Source organism: Fonsecaea pedrosoi (assembly GCF_000835455.1).
Source record: "Fonsecaea pedrosoi CBS 271.37 unplaced genomic scaffold supercont1.1, whole genome shotgun sequence".
In the NCBI taxonomy this organism is placed as follows: Eukaryota; Fungi; Ascomycota; class Eurotiomycetes; order Chaetothyriales; family Herpotrichiellaceae; genus Fonsecaea; species Fonsecaea pedrosoi.
The window spans coordinates 2,725,532-2,742,178 of record NW_013550615.1 but is presented as its reverse complement, the minus strand read 5'-3'; the positions used below and the strand labels follow the sequence as shown (position 1 = coordinate 2,742,178).

The window sequence follows — 16,647 nt, the reverse complement described above, 5'->3', positions numbered from 1 at the left end:
AGTCACATATGAGAGAGAGAGAGCGCGTGGGAGGGGGATGGGAAGAGAGAAAAATCTTGTCCCAAGTCCCAAGGATTTCGCCTCCTCGCCTTGTTTTTTTTATTCTGCTTGTTCCAGCAAAGCATTGTTATCAGAAGTACCGTTCATACAAGTACTGCGTACTGGGTAGATATTTTTGGGCTTTGTCCCCTCTCTCAGACACTCTCCTCTCCTCTACTCTTTGGGCAATTTCCTTGTGCTTTTCTCGCCTGCTGGAGGGGAAGTCATTCTGCTAAATGCATGAATTGAGTCCCTGCAGGAGGAAATGAATGGCTCGCATACAGCAAGACGACGACTTAGTAGTTAGGAGCCTTTGGTTGGTACGAGTACTGCTCAGGGAGATGGGATGTCCTCCCCCGGCCGGGCCCTTCCCACCCAATGGGCCAATGGATAACGGCTTGATGGCTAGATGGCTGCAGGGACGTTTCTAAAGCTCATGCATGCATTCCATTGCAAGTACGAGTACATATGGTACCCAGTCCAAAAACTCCGCCGGTCGTTGAGCCGTGCATGGTGAGTGAGGGTCGCGGGAACGAGGAACGAGGACACCGGTTATCGCGGACAACAAGAGCGGGAAATCGGAAGAGCGGGATTTTTTTTGCCTCATACCTCCTCCCACATCATGGTGTGTGTGGTGGGAAGAGCAGAATAAGGGACAGGTGGGTTAGTCCGTGTGTGTCTTGACCATGCATAAGTATAGTTTAGACATGGACACACATGTATGTAGGTATGTCATTCCTTGCCAATAAGTTACATTCGCCGCAAACGACGTTCCGAGTCTCCTCTCTCGTTCTCTCTGTCTGTTTGGCAGGGGAAAGAGCGGGAGTACCTCGTAGTATCTATTACCACTACCACCCACGTTACAAACCCAAAAAAGCTTGACGGGGAATTCCTTTTCATTCCCACCGTACTCTCTCTTCCTCTTTTTGTCTTGCGTCTCTACTTCATGTGGAAGGTTTTCAGATCAGCCGGAATGTTTAACCTCTCCTCTCCCCTCCCGTCCCTGACAAGTGTGACATCTGCCAATGCCCTTACCAAGTACCAACCGCAGATAATAAGCCCTTTCATCTGACGAGAGCTGGGCATGGTTTTTTTTTTTGGTCCTTTTCTCCCTCAACAGATCAGCTCTCACTCACACGGAACTCCGAACCTTATCCCAGAAAAGGGTGCGTTTCGGAATGGCCCATGATACCATTGTATCTTCCCAGTTTGGCGGGATCGAGTTACAAGTATGGATTGGGAAAAAGCAGCCCTCCATCGATTGCATGGGCGCCATTGTCCCTCGTTCAAGCAAAGAATGATTACTTTTTAGTGCGGAAAGGACCACCAACACCCGCTCGATCTAGCATCCGTTTGTTCGTTTGTACCTCGTATAAGAAATGTCGCAAGCCCGTCCTCTGATTTGTGCGGGAAGTGGCCGGGAAACCAAAAAGCGAGAAAAACACGAGCGAGCAACGCGAGCCGATAGCCGTGTGCGCCCCCTCAAAGTCCCAAAAAAGTAAATCACAATGTCCTCCTTCAGGGCGGTTTGGGTGTCAAGACGGAAGCGGTCATGAGTAATGACCCGTATAGGTACTCGGAAAACAGCGTCCAGCATAGTGAATATGGTACCACTAAACGAGCGGAACGCATTGACAATAGAAAAAAAAAGAAATTAGTCGTCGAGATCTATTACGACGATGCGAATGGATAGATACCTTCATTGTTTCTACGCTCCACTTCCAGGAATTCACACGATACCATGCCCACGCACAGCATGAGGTTTGTGTTTCATATGAACGAACAGGCCTTGTCTTGACCTCATGTGAAAAGAGGAAACTTCCATATACAGCATACCCAAGAAGAAGAGGGGAACGGGAACAGGGGAACCACCGTCGTCATCATTAATTCATTGTTGGGAATTGATTCTTGGGAAATAACGGAGATGGACGAGACGGACGCTAGTTGAAAGACAGTACATATGTAGGGACAAGAAAAGTCCCAAGGGCTTAGTTAATTAGGGCACGGTAAGGGAAAAATCGAACTGGAAAACAAGACTCAGGCCAAGGAGATAGGGATTTTCGTTCAAGGAGGGTATATTGCCCCGGGGCGCCAAAACCTCTTTCCTTCCAGCGTCGCATCCCGGAGTGACGATCAATAACAAGCACTTCCAAAGAACTAGAACTTCATTGGGATGTCAGCAGCCGACTGGCCGATTCGGCTACTTTCAGGTACATAAAACATAGCGACGAAGTGCGTTGCGAGTTACGACAAAAGCTAAGCGATGGGCGATGGGTGACGGGCGCCGTGTTAGCCGACCAAGTACCTGGGTATTGAGGTAGTAATTGATGGATGGATGGCCAAGGCTGAGAATCTCAGGGTGAAAAAGAAAAAGTTGGTGGGAGAGCCACCCACCTCCCAATTCGGGTTGGCATCATTCGAGCATTAATATTTCCGAGTCAATATCTGCCGACTCCCCATCTCCATCCACTCTCAGAAGACACTCAGACACTCTGCCAACCTCTGGGCGGTCTCTTGCTCGCGCCTGTCTATAGAAGAGGTATTGATCGAATCACTTAATGCATTCATACAGTGTGCTAAGAGGCAGATAAATTGCGATTCAAAAGCCTTGGGTCGAGACGTGCATTCTTACATATGTTCTACAGCGTATGCGCCATGCCTCGAAACCAGATCGGCCAATCCACATCCAGCACCTATAAGTTGAATAGTCCTCGATGAAATGTGTCGCTTGCTCTGCTCACCAACCAACTTCATGACAATATATTATCAGCACATGATGAAACCCTTCAAAAATAACGCCTAGACTTTACAGTCTTCCATATCATATCAGATGTTTGCGATCCCCATTGATCAGAGTTCTGCTCCGAACAGAAGCTGCTACAGAAGGCGAGCCACCTCCTTTTGACGTGTTTTCTCTCAGCGGCGTCATGTCAAGTGCGATTCGCACTCTCTCGGGGGGATTTTTGTGCTTGGTTTGAGTGAGTTTGTGCAGAATTTCTTCAGCCGCTTTCTAATCCCGACGCTCCACCGGTTGCATCTTCACTTCACTTTTCCAGATCCGGACCCTGCTCGACGGACTCTCTCCTGAAACACTTCAAGGTTGAGCCACTCTGGAGAAGTAGCCTCGCAGGAATCTCTGCCGACAACGTGGGCAGCAGGGACATCTCGGTGTCCCGACGAAAGAAGTGGAGGGAGAGTCGAAGCGTAAGTATGGAATCCTCAGCACCTGGAAGAGGTTGCTGCCACTCAAGGCACGGCCTCGAATACTGGCCTGTAGTGGTGCCCTCTCGATCGTGTGCGATCAACTGAAGTAAAGCAGCATCAGAAAACAAAATGCAATGAAACTGCCCAGAATAATGCCATCTCTCCGCCTCTTGGATCCGATCCTCTGGATCAAACCATTCACACCAGGGATTTGAGCCGCGGCGCTGGTAATTCGTCGGTTGATGCTCGCTAGAGTCTCTCTCTGAATCCCGAAACTCTCGTTGATGGCATATGCTTGGGACAAAACGCCGTCAATGACATTATGACTCTGGTCCAATCGGGCCCGCTCTTGGAGCATGTATTCGGCTTCGGCCTCGGCTGGGTTGGACGACCGGAATGCGTCGATGTCGGAGCGTACGTTTGCGAGGAGATGCTGGCGGTCACGAGCTTCGGATATGGAGCCTTTAAGGCGACGGAGTTCCTGGCGGTGTTCACTGAGGACTTCACGGTGGCGGGAGAGATTGTTCTGCTTCAGACTGGATGTGCTCAGGGCGCTTTCGGAGTCGAGGAGTCGAGCGAGTTGCGAGACCAGTCCTTCACGCTATACGTGGGAGAATATTAGATTGTGTAATTGACACCCTCAATGATCAACCGTCGGCTCCCACCTTTTCTAGCAGCTCCTGTATTTCCGCTTCGTTCCTTTGTTCCTCGTCTGACGGCTTCGGAGGGAGATTAGGGGTGGACGCATATTGTGAATAAGTGTGGAATAGGGCTTCAGTCTGCCAGAGAGTAAATTAGTCACATGGGGGCATTCCTTAGGCGGTACAGCCAACGTACCTGGCTTTCCAGCGTCCGGATCTGTTGACGTAGTTGCGCCCAGCCCGTAGTAGTTGCCATCGCCGAAGTCGCTCGCCGAAGTGACGTGGAAGAACGTCTGGGCAGTCGTCTATAAGAGTGAGGTTATCACTGAATTCATCGTCCCAATATAGTTTATCGAGTACAGTCTTCGACCCGGATTGACAATTGGTCTCGTGGCTGAAGGAGAGTCGGTGGTCAAAGTTCCCACCTTGTCCTAACGACGACGCAGCCGCGGAAGCATGGGGCGTGAGCGGAACTTGCCGTAGCCGGTTAGGCGCATCTCGCAAGTTGATCACGTGCAAAATAAATCTTGGCAGAAATCGGGGCTTGCACACAACAATTTTCCCTAGACTGCGACCGACCGACCGAACCGCCAACGACATCCATATCTACAAACTCTTCTCAACGAACCTCGACATCGACAAGTTTCTACTAACCAGCCAAGATGGTTTGTGAACCCTTCGTCTAACCTAGCCACAAAACCAATGCTGACAAGTTACACTACAGTCGACCAACGCCAAAGTCAAGCCCGGCCAGCTCTGGGGCAAGTCCAAGGACGACCTGAAGAAACAACTCGACGAGCTCAAGACCGAGCTGGGACAACTGCGCGTGCAGAAGATCGCCGGCGGCGCTTCATCAAAATTGACAAGAATGTATGTTCTACAAACCACTGATTGGAAATGAAGAAGACGGCGTTGGATTGAACTCCCCCCTTCCCTTCTCTCGATCTACAAAAGTTTTTTACATGGACGAGAGGCGAGCACAGTGCTGATATCCCCGGGTTTTGACAGACATGACCTCCGCAAATCTATCGCCCGCGTCCTGACCGTCATCAACGCAAACCAACGCCACCAGCTTCGCCTGTTCTACGCCAAGAAGAAGTACCTGCCCCTCGACCTGCGACCCAAGTTGACCCGCTCTATCCGCCGCCGGCTCTCGAAAAAGGACGCCAGCAGGGTCACAGAGAAACAGAAGAAGAGACTGACGCACTTCCCCGCGAGGAAGTATGCTGTGAAGGCCGAGTAAAATGGTGTCTCGGGCAAAGGACAGAGGTGTGTTTCAAAGGTTTACGCGTGAAAAAATAAAGCATTTGAGGTTGATGGATGAGTCGCTTGGGGGAAAACAAGTGATGGTGGTTAGTGGTTCCGAAGACTTTTGCGAGGTGGAGGATGCTTTCCCCAGCTCTAGAATTATGAGCTTCAGCTTAAGCAGTCCATGGCTGTAAGACACAACGAAATGGCGGGTATGGCCTGTGTCATGCGGCGCTGCGGGGACAAATGAGAAAACGCGAACGCAAAATTTCATTGAAGACGGTTACAAAACACTTCGATACGGCTTTGCTGGTTTCGCCCAAGTACATGGGGTTCTGGAACTCCCCAAAATTCACCCTGCAGGCTTTTTGCGCTTCATTTGTGGACCTTATCCCAAGGCTTAAGCACCCAACTGCCATCGCAAACACATCTCATAAGTAGCATAGCAACTTGCCGAGGCCACTCCCTAGGTGGCACATTGACGACGTCCTCACTATAACTCCCACATCTCAAGCATTTCCTAATCATGAGTTGCCCTGTACCGCCGGGCTCTGCCACGCCCTTGAGAATTGGTCTCTTCCGATGCACATCATAGATGATCTCCTTCCTATCGGGGTCTTCATCAGTGCTTCGTCGACCCAGGATGTCGTTGTTCAAAAAGATGTACTCCAAATCGACATGGTCGATAAACAGCTTAACTCGGTCGATCAGCATCTTGGCTCGCAGTCCCTGAGCACTGTTGAAGAGTGTGTTAAGTAGCACCTTGATCGTCCCCTGGTACGACTCATGCACAATCCCCGTGGCCATCATCTCGAGCTGGCGTGCAGCTGTGGCGGCCATATCCCTGTCCACATCACCTACCGCCGACCATCTGTATTCGAGGAGCGCCTCCATGGCTTGAAATGACAGTCCTTTTCCCGACGTCTGCTGTTGAATACATTGGAGAACTTGTAAGTGATGATTAGATTTTGGTTCTGTGTTCTTCGCGTACGCCCTGACAGCTCTGACGAAGGCAATCAAGAAAATTCGGGAAGGGTGGCAGTTCAACAGCAGCGCAACCAGACCCTGACTGCCGTCGCCTAGAGAGTCGCCCGCTCTGCCGGGATCTTTCTCATCAAACATTTCAGGGTTTGTCTCCCGATCGCCTACCTCTAAAATGGTGCTGATGATAAACCTCATCAGCGACAAACCCCACCGGAGATTCGAGCAGAGCAGGTCCGTCAGGTCTTGGCTCATGACGAGTTGGATATTCTGCACGTCCCTCATAGCCATGAAAAGCAGGGTTGCAGCCTGTCGGATATTGTTTACCAACCAAGCCCACTGTGCGCTGAGTGACCAACAGCCATGTCTTCGATCAGTGGAGGCGATGGAGGGAAGCTGAGTACAATTCGCCGCGAGACTTGCATGGTAAGACAGAACCCTTCCTATCACCGTCTTGTGGATAAACTTTTCGAGTTCCGAGCCCTCAGTCCTTTCGTTCACAAAGTCATTGTCACGAAAGAGCGTGCGATAGGCAGTTGAAATTACAGTGGGGATGAGTTCGGTCGGAATGGACTGTGAGACACACATCAGGATGTCATCGATGGTAGCATTCGACCAGCATGCTCGTGCAAAGGTCAGGTTTAGGGATGCAAGAGCCACATCAACATTTGGATCCAGCGGCTGTAGTGACTGTGGCTGTCCTAGTTGGTATTCCATGGCAACAAGTTGTGTTTTGCCCTCTGGTGTTAGATCTGCTCTCACGCATGCATTGGGGGAGAAAGTTGGTGTGAGAATCACTTGAGCGTAGGGATATGCAAATCCAGATTGAGACATGGATGTGGTTTCCTGTGCCAAACCGGCATAGGACATGGGCGATAAGTCTTCCGAGCTTAAGAAATCAGTGCGGTTTTCCTGTGTTGTAACAACAAGCGCTTGGACACCATCCACATGATGAATGGTCGTAATGACCTGTTCTTCCTTATCGGGCAGCCTCTGGAGGGTATAAGAAGGCTTTGGTGCTGCCGTCCCCGGACCTATAGATGGCAGGGCATCAAATAGGGGATGTAACTTCTGTTCGACAGGAGCGACCGTCCACCTCTTGATCATGCTCGATACCAGGAAGCCTGAATCTGGTATGTTGACAGTTCTATTGACACCAGAAGAAATTGCGAGAATAGTGGGGGGGATCTGGACCGCTTTCTCGACATCCGAAGTGCGCACAATCTCTAGGTGGCTAAGTAACCAGGAATCCGGGTCGTATGTATCAGGCAGAGTGGGAGATCCGGAGGGCTGCGAAGAGACATTGCTTGAAACTGATTCAAGATTCAAAATCGGCAAGCCTTCCACAGATTGCTTGACTTCGTTCCAGTCTATCGAGAGGAAGTAAACCGAAATGGTCTTTTTGAACGAGTGCAGAGTGATGAGCATCTTTCCTTCGACAGTGGGGGCAAAGCTGGCATGACTGTAGAGGATGTCGTCGGGCGGAGATAGTCGCTTGGTGACCTTGGAATACTGGCCATCACTTCTTTGAAAGCAAAGTGTGAAGAGCCCGTTGCGGTGAACGATTGCAACGGCACGATGCCAATAGGGGCCGAGTGGTTTAGCTCTGGCGTTAGCATGCTGCCACCGACTCTCACCCTTGAAAGCATGTGTGACGACATTTCTTGGTCTCTCCTGACGATCTTGATTTAGCCATGTCATCCCAACCGGCTGGGAGTACTCGTCGCCCTCGTCTAGAGCCCCTTGTCGAGCAAGAGTGAGGCGATTGATAGCGAGCAGAGAGTTGTGATAAATCCATATGCGGCCCTTGACATCGACCACTGCAAGTTCCCCTCCATTTGGGCTCCAAGCCAGGCTAGTGGCGTCTTCGAAGAGGGTAGTCAAGGAGTGTCTTTCATGGAGACCCCATGATTTTAATTCATAGTTGTATCGAATACATTCCAAATAGACAATGGATCCATCATCGGATATGCTGGCAAGATGGCCATGTCTCGACCAGGCTGTACGTTCCAAACAGCCACAATACCACCGACGTGAGAGCTTGTCGAGGACAGCGGGATTTGGAGGGATGGCAACATTTGGGACGTTGTTGAGATTAGCGTTTGCATCGATCTGCTGGATCTGTTGCTGTAGGGAATTTTGGTCGAAGAAAGACTCCGACGCGAAATCGTCTGGTTGATCTTGATCCATCTGGTTCAATGTTTGACGATATTGGCGTACAATTTCGCAAGTTCATTTTACCAGTCCGACAACAAATAGTAGTATGGCCATAAAATCACCGCATCCTTCCACAGGTGGTAGGTCTGAAGGTGAAATGAAGGTTCAGCGCATCATCAGAACATGGTCCTCTCTAAAATTCAATACAAGTCAGTTGAGCGCAACGACACCAAAGAGTTGGATCGAGAGGGAATGCTAAGAGGGATACAGGCACAGAGGATGATGAAAGCTCTGTGTCGAGGAGTAATGAGAATTGGACACGAGGTTGTTTTCCTACGCGAAAGGCTGAAACGCGGGTGCAGCGCACAATGGGAATTGTTAAAGGTGGGCGAATCGGACACTGGGGCAGCAACCAGGCGGTGGGAGCAAGCCGCAGAAGCCGCCGAAGCAGCACGAGCTTCTCCCCACTAGCCACTAGCCACAAGCCACAAAGGGCTTTCTGGGGTCCCTCTCTAGGCGGTAGCCGCGGTAACAGCACCGTTGGACCTTTACCCTTTACCCACCTGCATTCATGATGTTTGACTACCACTGGTACATACCAGGTCGATTTCGATCAATCATTGAGAACACATTCTGATATACATCAGTGGATTAAACAGACCCCATTCAATCCAGCTCTGAGACCCTGGGAGCTAGCTGTACTCGGTACCTACTTGTATGATCATGAGCTGCACCCTCGTACCTGTCCAGACTTAAAATCTAGTAGTCATGCCGCTCGCCCACAGCAAATCTGTCAGGCACTGATCGGCCCCCCAAAAGACCCTGCCGGCCAATCACTGAAGGACTCCGCTGGCCCCGGCTCTCATTCCCCTTGCCCTTCCCGTTTGTTGTTGTGCAGCTGCAAGCAATCAAGTCAAACAGAGTTTAGGCCATCGTCCTGGGCGTCGGGCATCTGTCAGGTCCAGCATGCAAACAGCCAGGAGCCGCTGACGCTTGCTTCTCGTCTCTCCGCCCGTTTCTCCCGCTCGTTCGCTGTCCACTTCCCGGTTCAGTTTCGTCTCATCTGCACCCCCCTGCCAGCCTCATCATCCAACTCCCAAACCGCGCCTTCTCCATCGAGCCTCTCAGCTCATCTTCGCTCTTTTACCATCTACGAGATAACCTTTCGAGTATTCACTCCTTCCGAACTCCAACATACCGGTTGCATTGTCTCGGACACAAAGGAAATAGCCAGTAGAGGGTCAGCCCAGACTGAAGAATCGCTCCTTCCTGAAGTCATGCGATAAAAATCGCTCGTTTACTCTACCAACACCACAACTCCCGATTCACCATGGACGTTGGGGACATTTCAGATCTCTCGTCCCCTTTGAGTTCGCCTCCCAGTTCACCACTCACCTCCCCTCCAGATTCGCCAGAATTACCTCCTGGCTTCCAGACTCTCACTCCACCTCCTTCACAGCATGCGGGTGACGAAATGCCGCGTCCACGAAAGCGCCGGAAAATCGAGCCAAAGATTCGCACTACTCAGTACTTGGATCTCACTTCAGATACTGCGCAGTCGGAGTACGATCGCTCAGAAGCTTTAGACACCCTTCTGAAGGCCTTGCGCAACCGAAGAAAGATCGTGGTGATTGCAGGGGCGGGTATATCTGTCTCAGCAGGGATTCCGGATTTCAGATCTTCTCACGGACTTTTCAGAAGCTTGAGAGGGGAACACAGATTGAAAAGCTCTGGGAAAATGCTCTTTGATGCCTCAGTCTACAAGGATGACCATTCAACCTCGAGTTTCCACGACATGGTTCGCAAGCTCTCCAAGATGTCAGCGAATGCCAAGCCAACCATCTTCCACCGTTTCCTAGCTAGACTCGCTGTCGAGGGACGATTATTGCGACTCTATACACAAAATGTCGACTGTTTAGAGACCTCACTACCACCACTGGCTACTCAAGTTCCCCTCAACCATAAGGCGCCCTGGCCAAAGACCGTGCAACTTCATGGAGGTCTGGAGAAAATGATGTGTCAGAAATGCAGACACATCTCCGATTTCCAAGCAAATTTGTTTGACGGAGCTGCTCCTCCCCTTTGTCCTCAATGCGTTGCAGCAGACCGATTGAGAACTGCCCATGCAGGAAAAAGAAGCCACGGAGTTGGCAGATTACGGCCCAGAATTGTCCTCTATAATGAGCATAATCCTGATGACGAAGCGATTGGTGCAGTGACGACGGCAGATTTTCGTACGAGGCCGGATGCAGTCATTGTCGTCGGCACCAGCATGAAGATTCCGGCCGTGCGACGCATCGTCCATGAGATGTGCCAAATAGTCAGAGATCGGCGGGAAGGTACCACAGTGTGGATCAATCGCGATCCAGTACCTCCCGGAAAGGATCTCGAAAATTGCTGGGATCTTGTTGTCAAAGGTGACAGTGACGAAGTGGCACGATTGGCACGCTTAAAAGAATGGGATGATCCCAGCCAGGATGTCGCTGAGAATTACACAGAGGCAGATCTGGATAGAATCAAGTCCGACCAGGGCGAGATCCAGGTGGTCATACCTCCGGGTTCTAAGAAGGACGAAGGCCTAGTCGAAGTCTTGCTGCCGTCAGCAGACTTCAATGCGATCACCCCTCCACGAAGCCAGAATGGAGATGCGTCCTTGAGAACAAAAACAGAACCTGGGGTCACATCTATAACGTCTTCGCCGATCCGAATCAAACTCAACGTTACCGAGCGAAGCAGACAGGCGTCGGTCAGAAATGCAGCAAGTGCTGGCAGGTCCATCGCTGAACTGCTCCGTGGGAAGGAGAATAAAGACAAACCTGTAAAATCCAAGACTTCGCAGAACAAGAAGCCCAAGGTCACCAAAATCAGGGCATCTACCAATCCCCAAAAACAGGGAGTCCTGTCTGGAAAGGTCACCAAACCGGTTGTCGCGATCAACAACGCAGCGTATAAAAAGACTTTACCCGTGCCTCTATCACCTCGACGCGATGCTAACGACACATTTATTCCAATGCACAAACCGGAGTTCTCAAGCGTGGAAGTGACTCCAGCGCCAGAAACGCCCCCCTCGACTTCGACGCGCGAAGAGTGGCGAAACGTTGAAACGGTATCTCCTACTGGGCGGATACCATCAGACATGGTCAAGTTACTGAACTAGACCATCTGGAATCTCGTATATATCAATATACTTAATTGCCGGGCGCAATTCGGTGGCTTCAAGTCTCACTTGTGGCGCTTGGAGCTGTATCATGCCTTATGGTTAAATGGGTGGCATGAGGCCAGGATGGAAGGAAGTGCATGTATTGTCTATTATGGAGTTCGTCAACGGAAAACGGTTATCGAATGACCTTCTTTCTGTCGGGAATGATATCATTGCGCCATGTCGCAGAGCAGCAGTGGACACGCTGGCTTTTGATGGGAACAGGGACCGTCAGACATGAAGGGCATCAGACAACCTCACATCGGGGTACGAGGTACATCTATCATCTGCATTCAGATTTGCATCTTGACTTTAGCGAACCGACTCCCGAGAAATGGGACGAGGCTAGATCCAGCATTGGCCCAATAACAAGGTGTCACCAAGGAAATACATTGCATCAGGACAAATGGAGCAGGGAGCACATTTTATGTACAGACCAGCATTTTCAGAAGGGGTTCACAGGGAAGTAACGGCTTCGAGCTGCGCACTGTGCTGCATTCTCCTTTTGAACTGTCCATGTTCGATCACACTTATCAGATTTTTATGTCTCCATTCTCGTAAACGTACGCAGGGCGAAGGGCGAGAATCATGTCTTTTCTCGCTGCTAAAACTTCATGTTGTCCTCGGACGCATGTAAATCTCTCTGGGCCCTCGAGTCTCGAGTTCTTTTCACTATCACAATTGCCACGGATTTCTGACGAGAGACTCCCGAAGAGATCACAGACGTCGCTTTCGACATGGATACATACATATATACATACTTGACGCCACAACCTATGCCCATTAGAGTCGTCGCTGGGAGGAAAAAAAACGCTTCAAGCTAAATTAAGACAGATTGAGCTCGTCCCTTGGATTATCGTCATTCATTGTTGTTGCGCTTTGGGGTCTCCGGACTCAAGCCATGTCGCTCTGTCAGAGCGCCTGTCCATAGCCATATCCGTAGCCGTAGCCGTATCCGTCGTCATTGATCCCTGGCCTTGCGGTCGATGAACCCGCTAAGTCACTCGCCCGCAACCTTCGCCCTCTTCGGCCTCCCAGTCCCGCTCCGGTTCCCATGCTCACCCCTGAATCGCGATTCCTCATGTGCTCCCGACTGTTGCGAGGACTGTCTGTGCTGGTGCGCTGCCAACCAGCCGGCATCCCGTCGCTCATCCGCCATGGCGCGTCATCGGTATCCATCGCTGCTTTTCTGTCCCCAGAGCTGGAGGGTAGAGTTTCAATATGCGGCTGAGGCCCTAACGGACCTGAGGTGGCTGTCAAGACATACTCGTTGGCGTTCGTAACACCAGGACGGGTGAGGTCGCTGGTGCTCTGGTCCGTAGGAATCTTGTCTTGTCCCGTCTTGCCACGGTCGAAGTTACTGGACGTGATAGAAAAGGGTGGGTAGGCACCATAATCATCGGCTACAGGCTCGTAGGAGAATGAGAACCGTGACGAACTCCCACTCAGACCTCGCGCCCGGCTTCGCGGAGGCGAATAGCTCGGATCGCGGGGCACTTCGCTAGACAGCGGAGATGGTACGACAGGTCGGTTGGCACCGTTGAAAGCCACCGCGCCAGGGTGCGCAGGTCCAAAAGCACTGTTGCGTCGAGAGCGAGGAGGTGGGGCCGCAGAGGCCCTGAATGGGTCGTGTTCGCCTGGAAGGCTGCCGTCATATGATTTTTGAGGGAGAACATCCTTATAGGCTTGGCTGCTCCCATGGTCCCTGGACGTCCTCCCGCCTCTCTCGAGTCCATCATTGGGCAAGGCCATTGTGGGCCGACTGTGCCGCTTGCTACTGCTGCTTCGGCTTCGCGATCGATGGGAACCACGGTTATCCCAATAGCCAAGAGCTGCAACGCCAACAGGCCCGGCATCAGATCCTCCCGTAGCAGCTCCAAGTCCATGGTCATCCTGCCCGAGAGCACCACCGTGAGGTGCATAATCTTGATCGAACACGGTGTTCGCTCTGGCGGGATCGCGACTGAGGCTTGGGCCGCTCTCGCCGCTACTTTTCCTTGGAGATGCCATGAAGCCGGCATTTTCGGCGACAGGATCGATGGGTGAGACGGGGGAGTAAGGCCATGGTTCGCTGTTGTTGGCGTAGTGGACCGGGACAGGCTTGCGGGTGATTTGCGCGGGAACAGTTCGATCGCTCGCTGGCACAGGGCTCACCATTGGCTCGTTCTCATCAGGATGACGGTCATATGAATGCATGAGGTCGGCTCCAGCTGCTGCCGCCGCGATCCCCGCTGCAATGCCACCCACATGATGCGTGCTATAGGTTGACGATATACTTTCAGACCTGGACGGTTTACCGATCTCCTTCACAAAAGGGTCATCTCCAGGGATCATGCCGTCGGTCAAACCAGGTCGAGAATTGGGAGCCGTGCGTCTTGGTGGTGGAGGTACAGGAACAAATGGGTTCTCATAGCCTTGAGACGTGCGAAAGGCAGGATGTTCGGACATGAGGGGTGCGACTCCTGCGGCGTGTATACCACGATGCAGTGGATCTTGACTTGCACCTGAAACTGATGGTCGATTCACCCTCCAGCTCTCAACTTCATCATCGCCAGCGGAGAGGGCGGAATGGCGAGGTGACGAGCTGAGTCGCCGGCGTTTGAAGCAAAGGACCAAGGCCAAAATACAGAACCCGAGTGCCAGGGCTCCTAGAACACAGCCAAGGATAATAGGAAGATCGGAGTCTTGTCTCGATTTTGCGAGTGAGGATGTGCTTGTTTCAGTCCCAGCGGCGGCCCCTAGTACTGAAGATGTACCTATTACTGGAGATGTCCTCGTTGGATATGTAATGGATGATGAACTTCCGGAAGGAGTAGAGGATCTGGCATTCGGCGTACTCGAAGGAGTGGATCCGAAAAAAATTGGTGAAGAGGTAGTTGAGGCTGAAGGATTCGAAGTTGAGATGAACGGTGCGGACGTAGTCGAAGTTGAAGACGTATCTGAAAGTCCTGAACTTTCGCTTGATGTCGCGTCATTTGAGCTTGCGGTATATTGCGCAATGGTACTCGAAGAAGCCGCATCCGGGGACGAAGTTCCCGCCGTAGAGACCGCGGACCCTGCTGCTGCTGAGACAGCCGAAGCAGCGGAAGACAGAAGTGAGTTGACTTCTGTATAGACAGAAAAGGCCTCAGATACGATGATGCTCAAAGGGTCGAGCGTCTGTTGGGTCGTTAGGAGAGGGAAAGCGGCTGTCGCAAGCAGCGAAATCAAGATTCGCCTCATATTGCAAGCCGTTTGGTTGTATATTACCGAGACATGTGTATATGCGGTGCGTGCAGCTGATATTCCCCGCTTGCAATTTGCGACTGATTAGATCAAATCTTTTCTTGAGTCAAGACAAGCAAAAAAGCAGGCGATTGCAATGGAAACAGAGCATATGCATAAGAGGGTAAGAGAAAATGATTTCTGCCTCGACAAGAGGAGTTTGTGAGGATCATCGCCAGAGGGCACCCGGCTACCATACATATCCGACGATCGCTTCAGTGTGCTCCCCTCGGATCCTCATCGCTTGCTTCCCATCCTCGTTAGCGTCTGCGCGGCCTGCGCGGCTGATGAGAAGGTTGTATGCTCGACTAAAGGCATATCAGCAGGGAACAAAACAAGGAACACCACTCAAGTGCGGTCGTTTATGTTCTGGATTCAGATCCTCGGCCATGGGAGTGTTGGCGGCTTCAGATATGCCCAAGCGACTTGGAAAGAACTCAGACTAGTCCAAGCCATGCAAGATTCTCTAGGGTGTAAGTGGTGGCTTGCTGAAGGTCTAGATGGATTGGCAGGAAGATCCGACGCAGGGACGTTGGTGGTTGTTCAAGAGCTGTTGTATGACTGGTTGGAACATGTGGCTGCGTGGCTGTGCTATATCGACCGAAGAGCCGCTAGTGGCAAAACCACACAACCCTTCAGATAGTCGGCACTTCGATCATCTGCCCGGAGAATTGGGCTTTTGTGGGGAACAATGCTCTTTCTACTGAAACATAACGTTTCAAGGATGCATGTTCCCGACAAATCTTGGAAGGACCAGCCATCCAGCCAGTAGACGTCGAGTGATGGCGATAGGCGATGTCCTGAAAGCAAGAGGTAATGGGTGGCAAAGAACATTTGACAACGCTGGACGATCACTCACCTGGGGCAAATGGTAGATATTTTTAGAGATAGTTGCATCCACCAACCATTCGGTGCGTGAAGGCAGTTCATATCATATAGATATGTCCCATATGCTGTGTGCCTAATCGCTCCGTCCATGAAGCCAGGACCAGACGATTTCAAGGGAATGGGGATGTCGGCCCACGTGCTCACGGGAAGCAATAGGATCGACGCAGAAGTCTTCGTCTGTTTTAAATCTGTCTCACATTGATATTATATCACAGGCATCTCAGCGTTTGATTTTGAAAGTTTAAAGATGTTGTACTTTGACGCTGAGGGTTCAAGGCGTGGGTGTAGGTTTCTCAGAACGGAAAGTGAATGTCTAAGTGGTGAATGGACTGATACTGAAGCATTACGACACGGATAAAGTACAGCATGGGACATTTTCAAAGGAGAGGATGTGTCATCAGACAAAGTATGCAGTACAATTACGATTTCTGTAAAGGTCTGCTTTCATCAGAATAGAATAGGAAGTCAAGTGAAGAATCGTGAGGAGATACGTTATATATTGACACGTGACTTCTCCTGGTGATGATGACTTATCGCGACATAACATCAGGTGATCAAGGACCCCACTTGTGGCTTTAAGGATGTCCGGCAGGGCGTTCCGTTGGAAGCCTGCCGTGGCTCCCTTGCATGCTCTATTACATTAAAGCCAATTAGCGTTGTTCTAGCCGTGTCATGGGAAGGCCGATTCACCATCTTATTGGCCTAATACTCAAGCTGGTGCAGAATAGAGTGTGAGGAAAGTGGATTCATGTCAACTCAACTCGCACCACTTCCGCTGAGCACATCAGCTCTTTTCCCCCCTTCGCTGCCTCTTCTCCCTCTGATGCATCCACCGTGTCCACCCTTGTTGCCGTTGCCTTGCCTGAGGGACCCGAGCCCGGGCCCGCGCGATCTCCCTCCTTCCCTTCCTCTCTCGCTCTTTCCCTACCTCTCGCCCTCTCCCCTTCCCTTGTTTGCTCCTACCTTCCACTTGTCGCCTCTTTCCCCCCTTCGAAGCTGCGATCTTGCGCTTACCTGCGTCTTTTC

General features: G+C 51.3%; 5 protein-coding genes across 5 annotated transcripts; 2 read left to right on the top strand and 3 right to left on the bottom strand.

The window, feature by feature from the left end:
- Positions 1 to 3,340: 3,340 nt before the first annotated feature.
- Z517_00992 (uncharacterized protein) lies at positions 3,341 to 4,140 on the bottom strand (the record flags this gene model as incomplete). Its single annotated transcript, XM_013433954.1, has 3 exons — positions 3,341 to 3,844; positions 3,909 to 4,022; positions 4,081 to 4,140. The coding sequence occupies 3 exons, from the start codon at positions 4,138 to 4,140 to the stop codon at positions 3,341 to 3,343; spliced, it is 678 nt and encodes a 225-aa protein (XP_013289408.1).
- A 406-nt stretch (positions 4,141 to 4,546) lies between these two features.
- Z517_00991 (60S ribosomal protein L35) lies at positions 4,547 to 5,127 on the top strand (the record flags this gene model as incomplete). The annotated part of the gene is made up of 3 exons (XM_013433953.1): positions 4,547 to 4,549; positions 4,609 to 4,754; positions 4,893 to 5,127. 3 exons carry the CDS (start codon positions 4,547 to 4,549, stop codon positions 5,125 to 5,127), a joined length of 384 nt encoding a protein of 127 aa, XP_013289407.1.
- A 380-nt stretch (positions 5,128 to 5,507) lies between these two features.
- Z517_00990 (uncharacterized protein) lies at positions 5,508 to 8,303 on the bottom strand (the record flags this gene model as incomplete). The annotated part of the gene is made up of 1 exon (XM_013433952.1): positions 5,508 to 8,303. One exon carries the CDS (start codon positions 8,301 to 8,303, stop codon positions 5,508 to 5,510), a length of 2,796 nt encoding a protein of 931 aa, XP_013289406.1.
- A 1,297-nt stretch (positions 8,304 to 9,600) lies between these two features.
- Z517_00989 (uncharacterized protein) lies at positions 9,601 to 11,427 on the top strand (the record flags this gene model as incomplete). The annotated part of the gene is made up of 1 exon (XM_013433951.1): positions 9,601 to 11,427. The coding sequence occupies one exon, from the start codon at positions 9,601 to 9,603 to the stop codon at positions 11,425 to 11,427; it is 1,827 nt and encodes a 608-aa protein (XP_013289405.1).
- A 954-nt stretch (positions 11,428 to 12,381) lies between these two features.
- On the bottom strand, positions 12,382 to 14,691 carry Z517_00988 (uncharacterized protein; the record flags this gene model as incomplete). The annotated part of the gene is made up of 1 exon (XM_013433950.1): positions 12,382 to 14,691. One exon carries the CDS (start codon positions 14,689 to 14,691, stop codon positions 12,382 to 12,384), a length of 2,310 nt encoding a protein of 769 aa, XP_013289404.1.
- Positions 14,692 to 16,647: the final 1,956 nt, after the last annotated feature.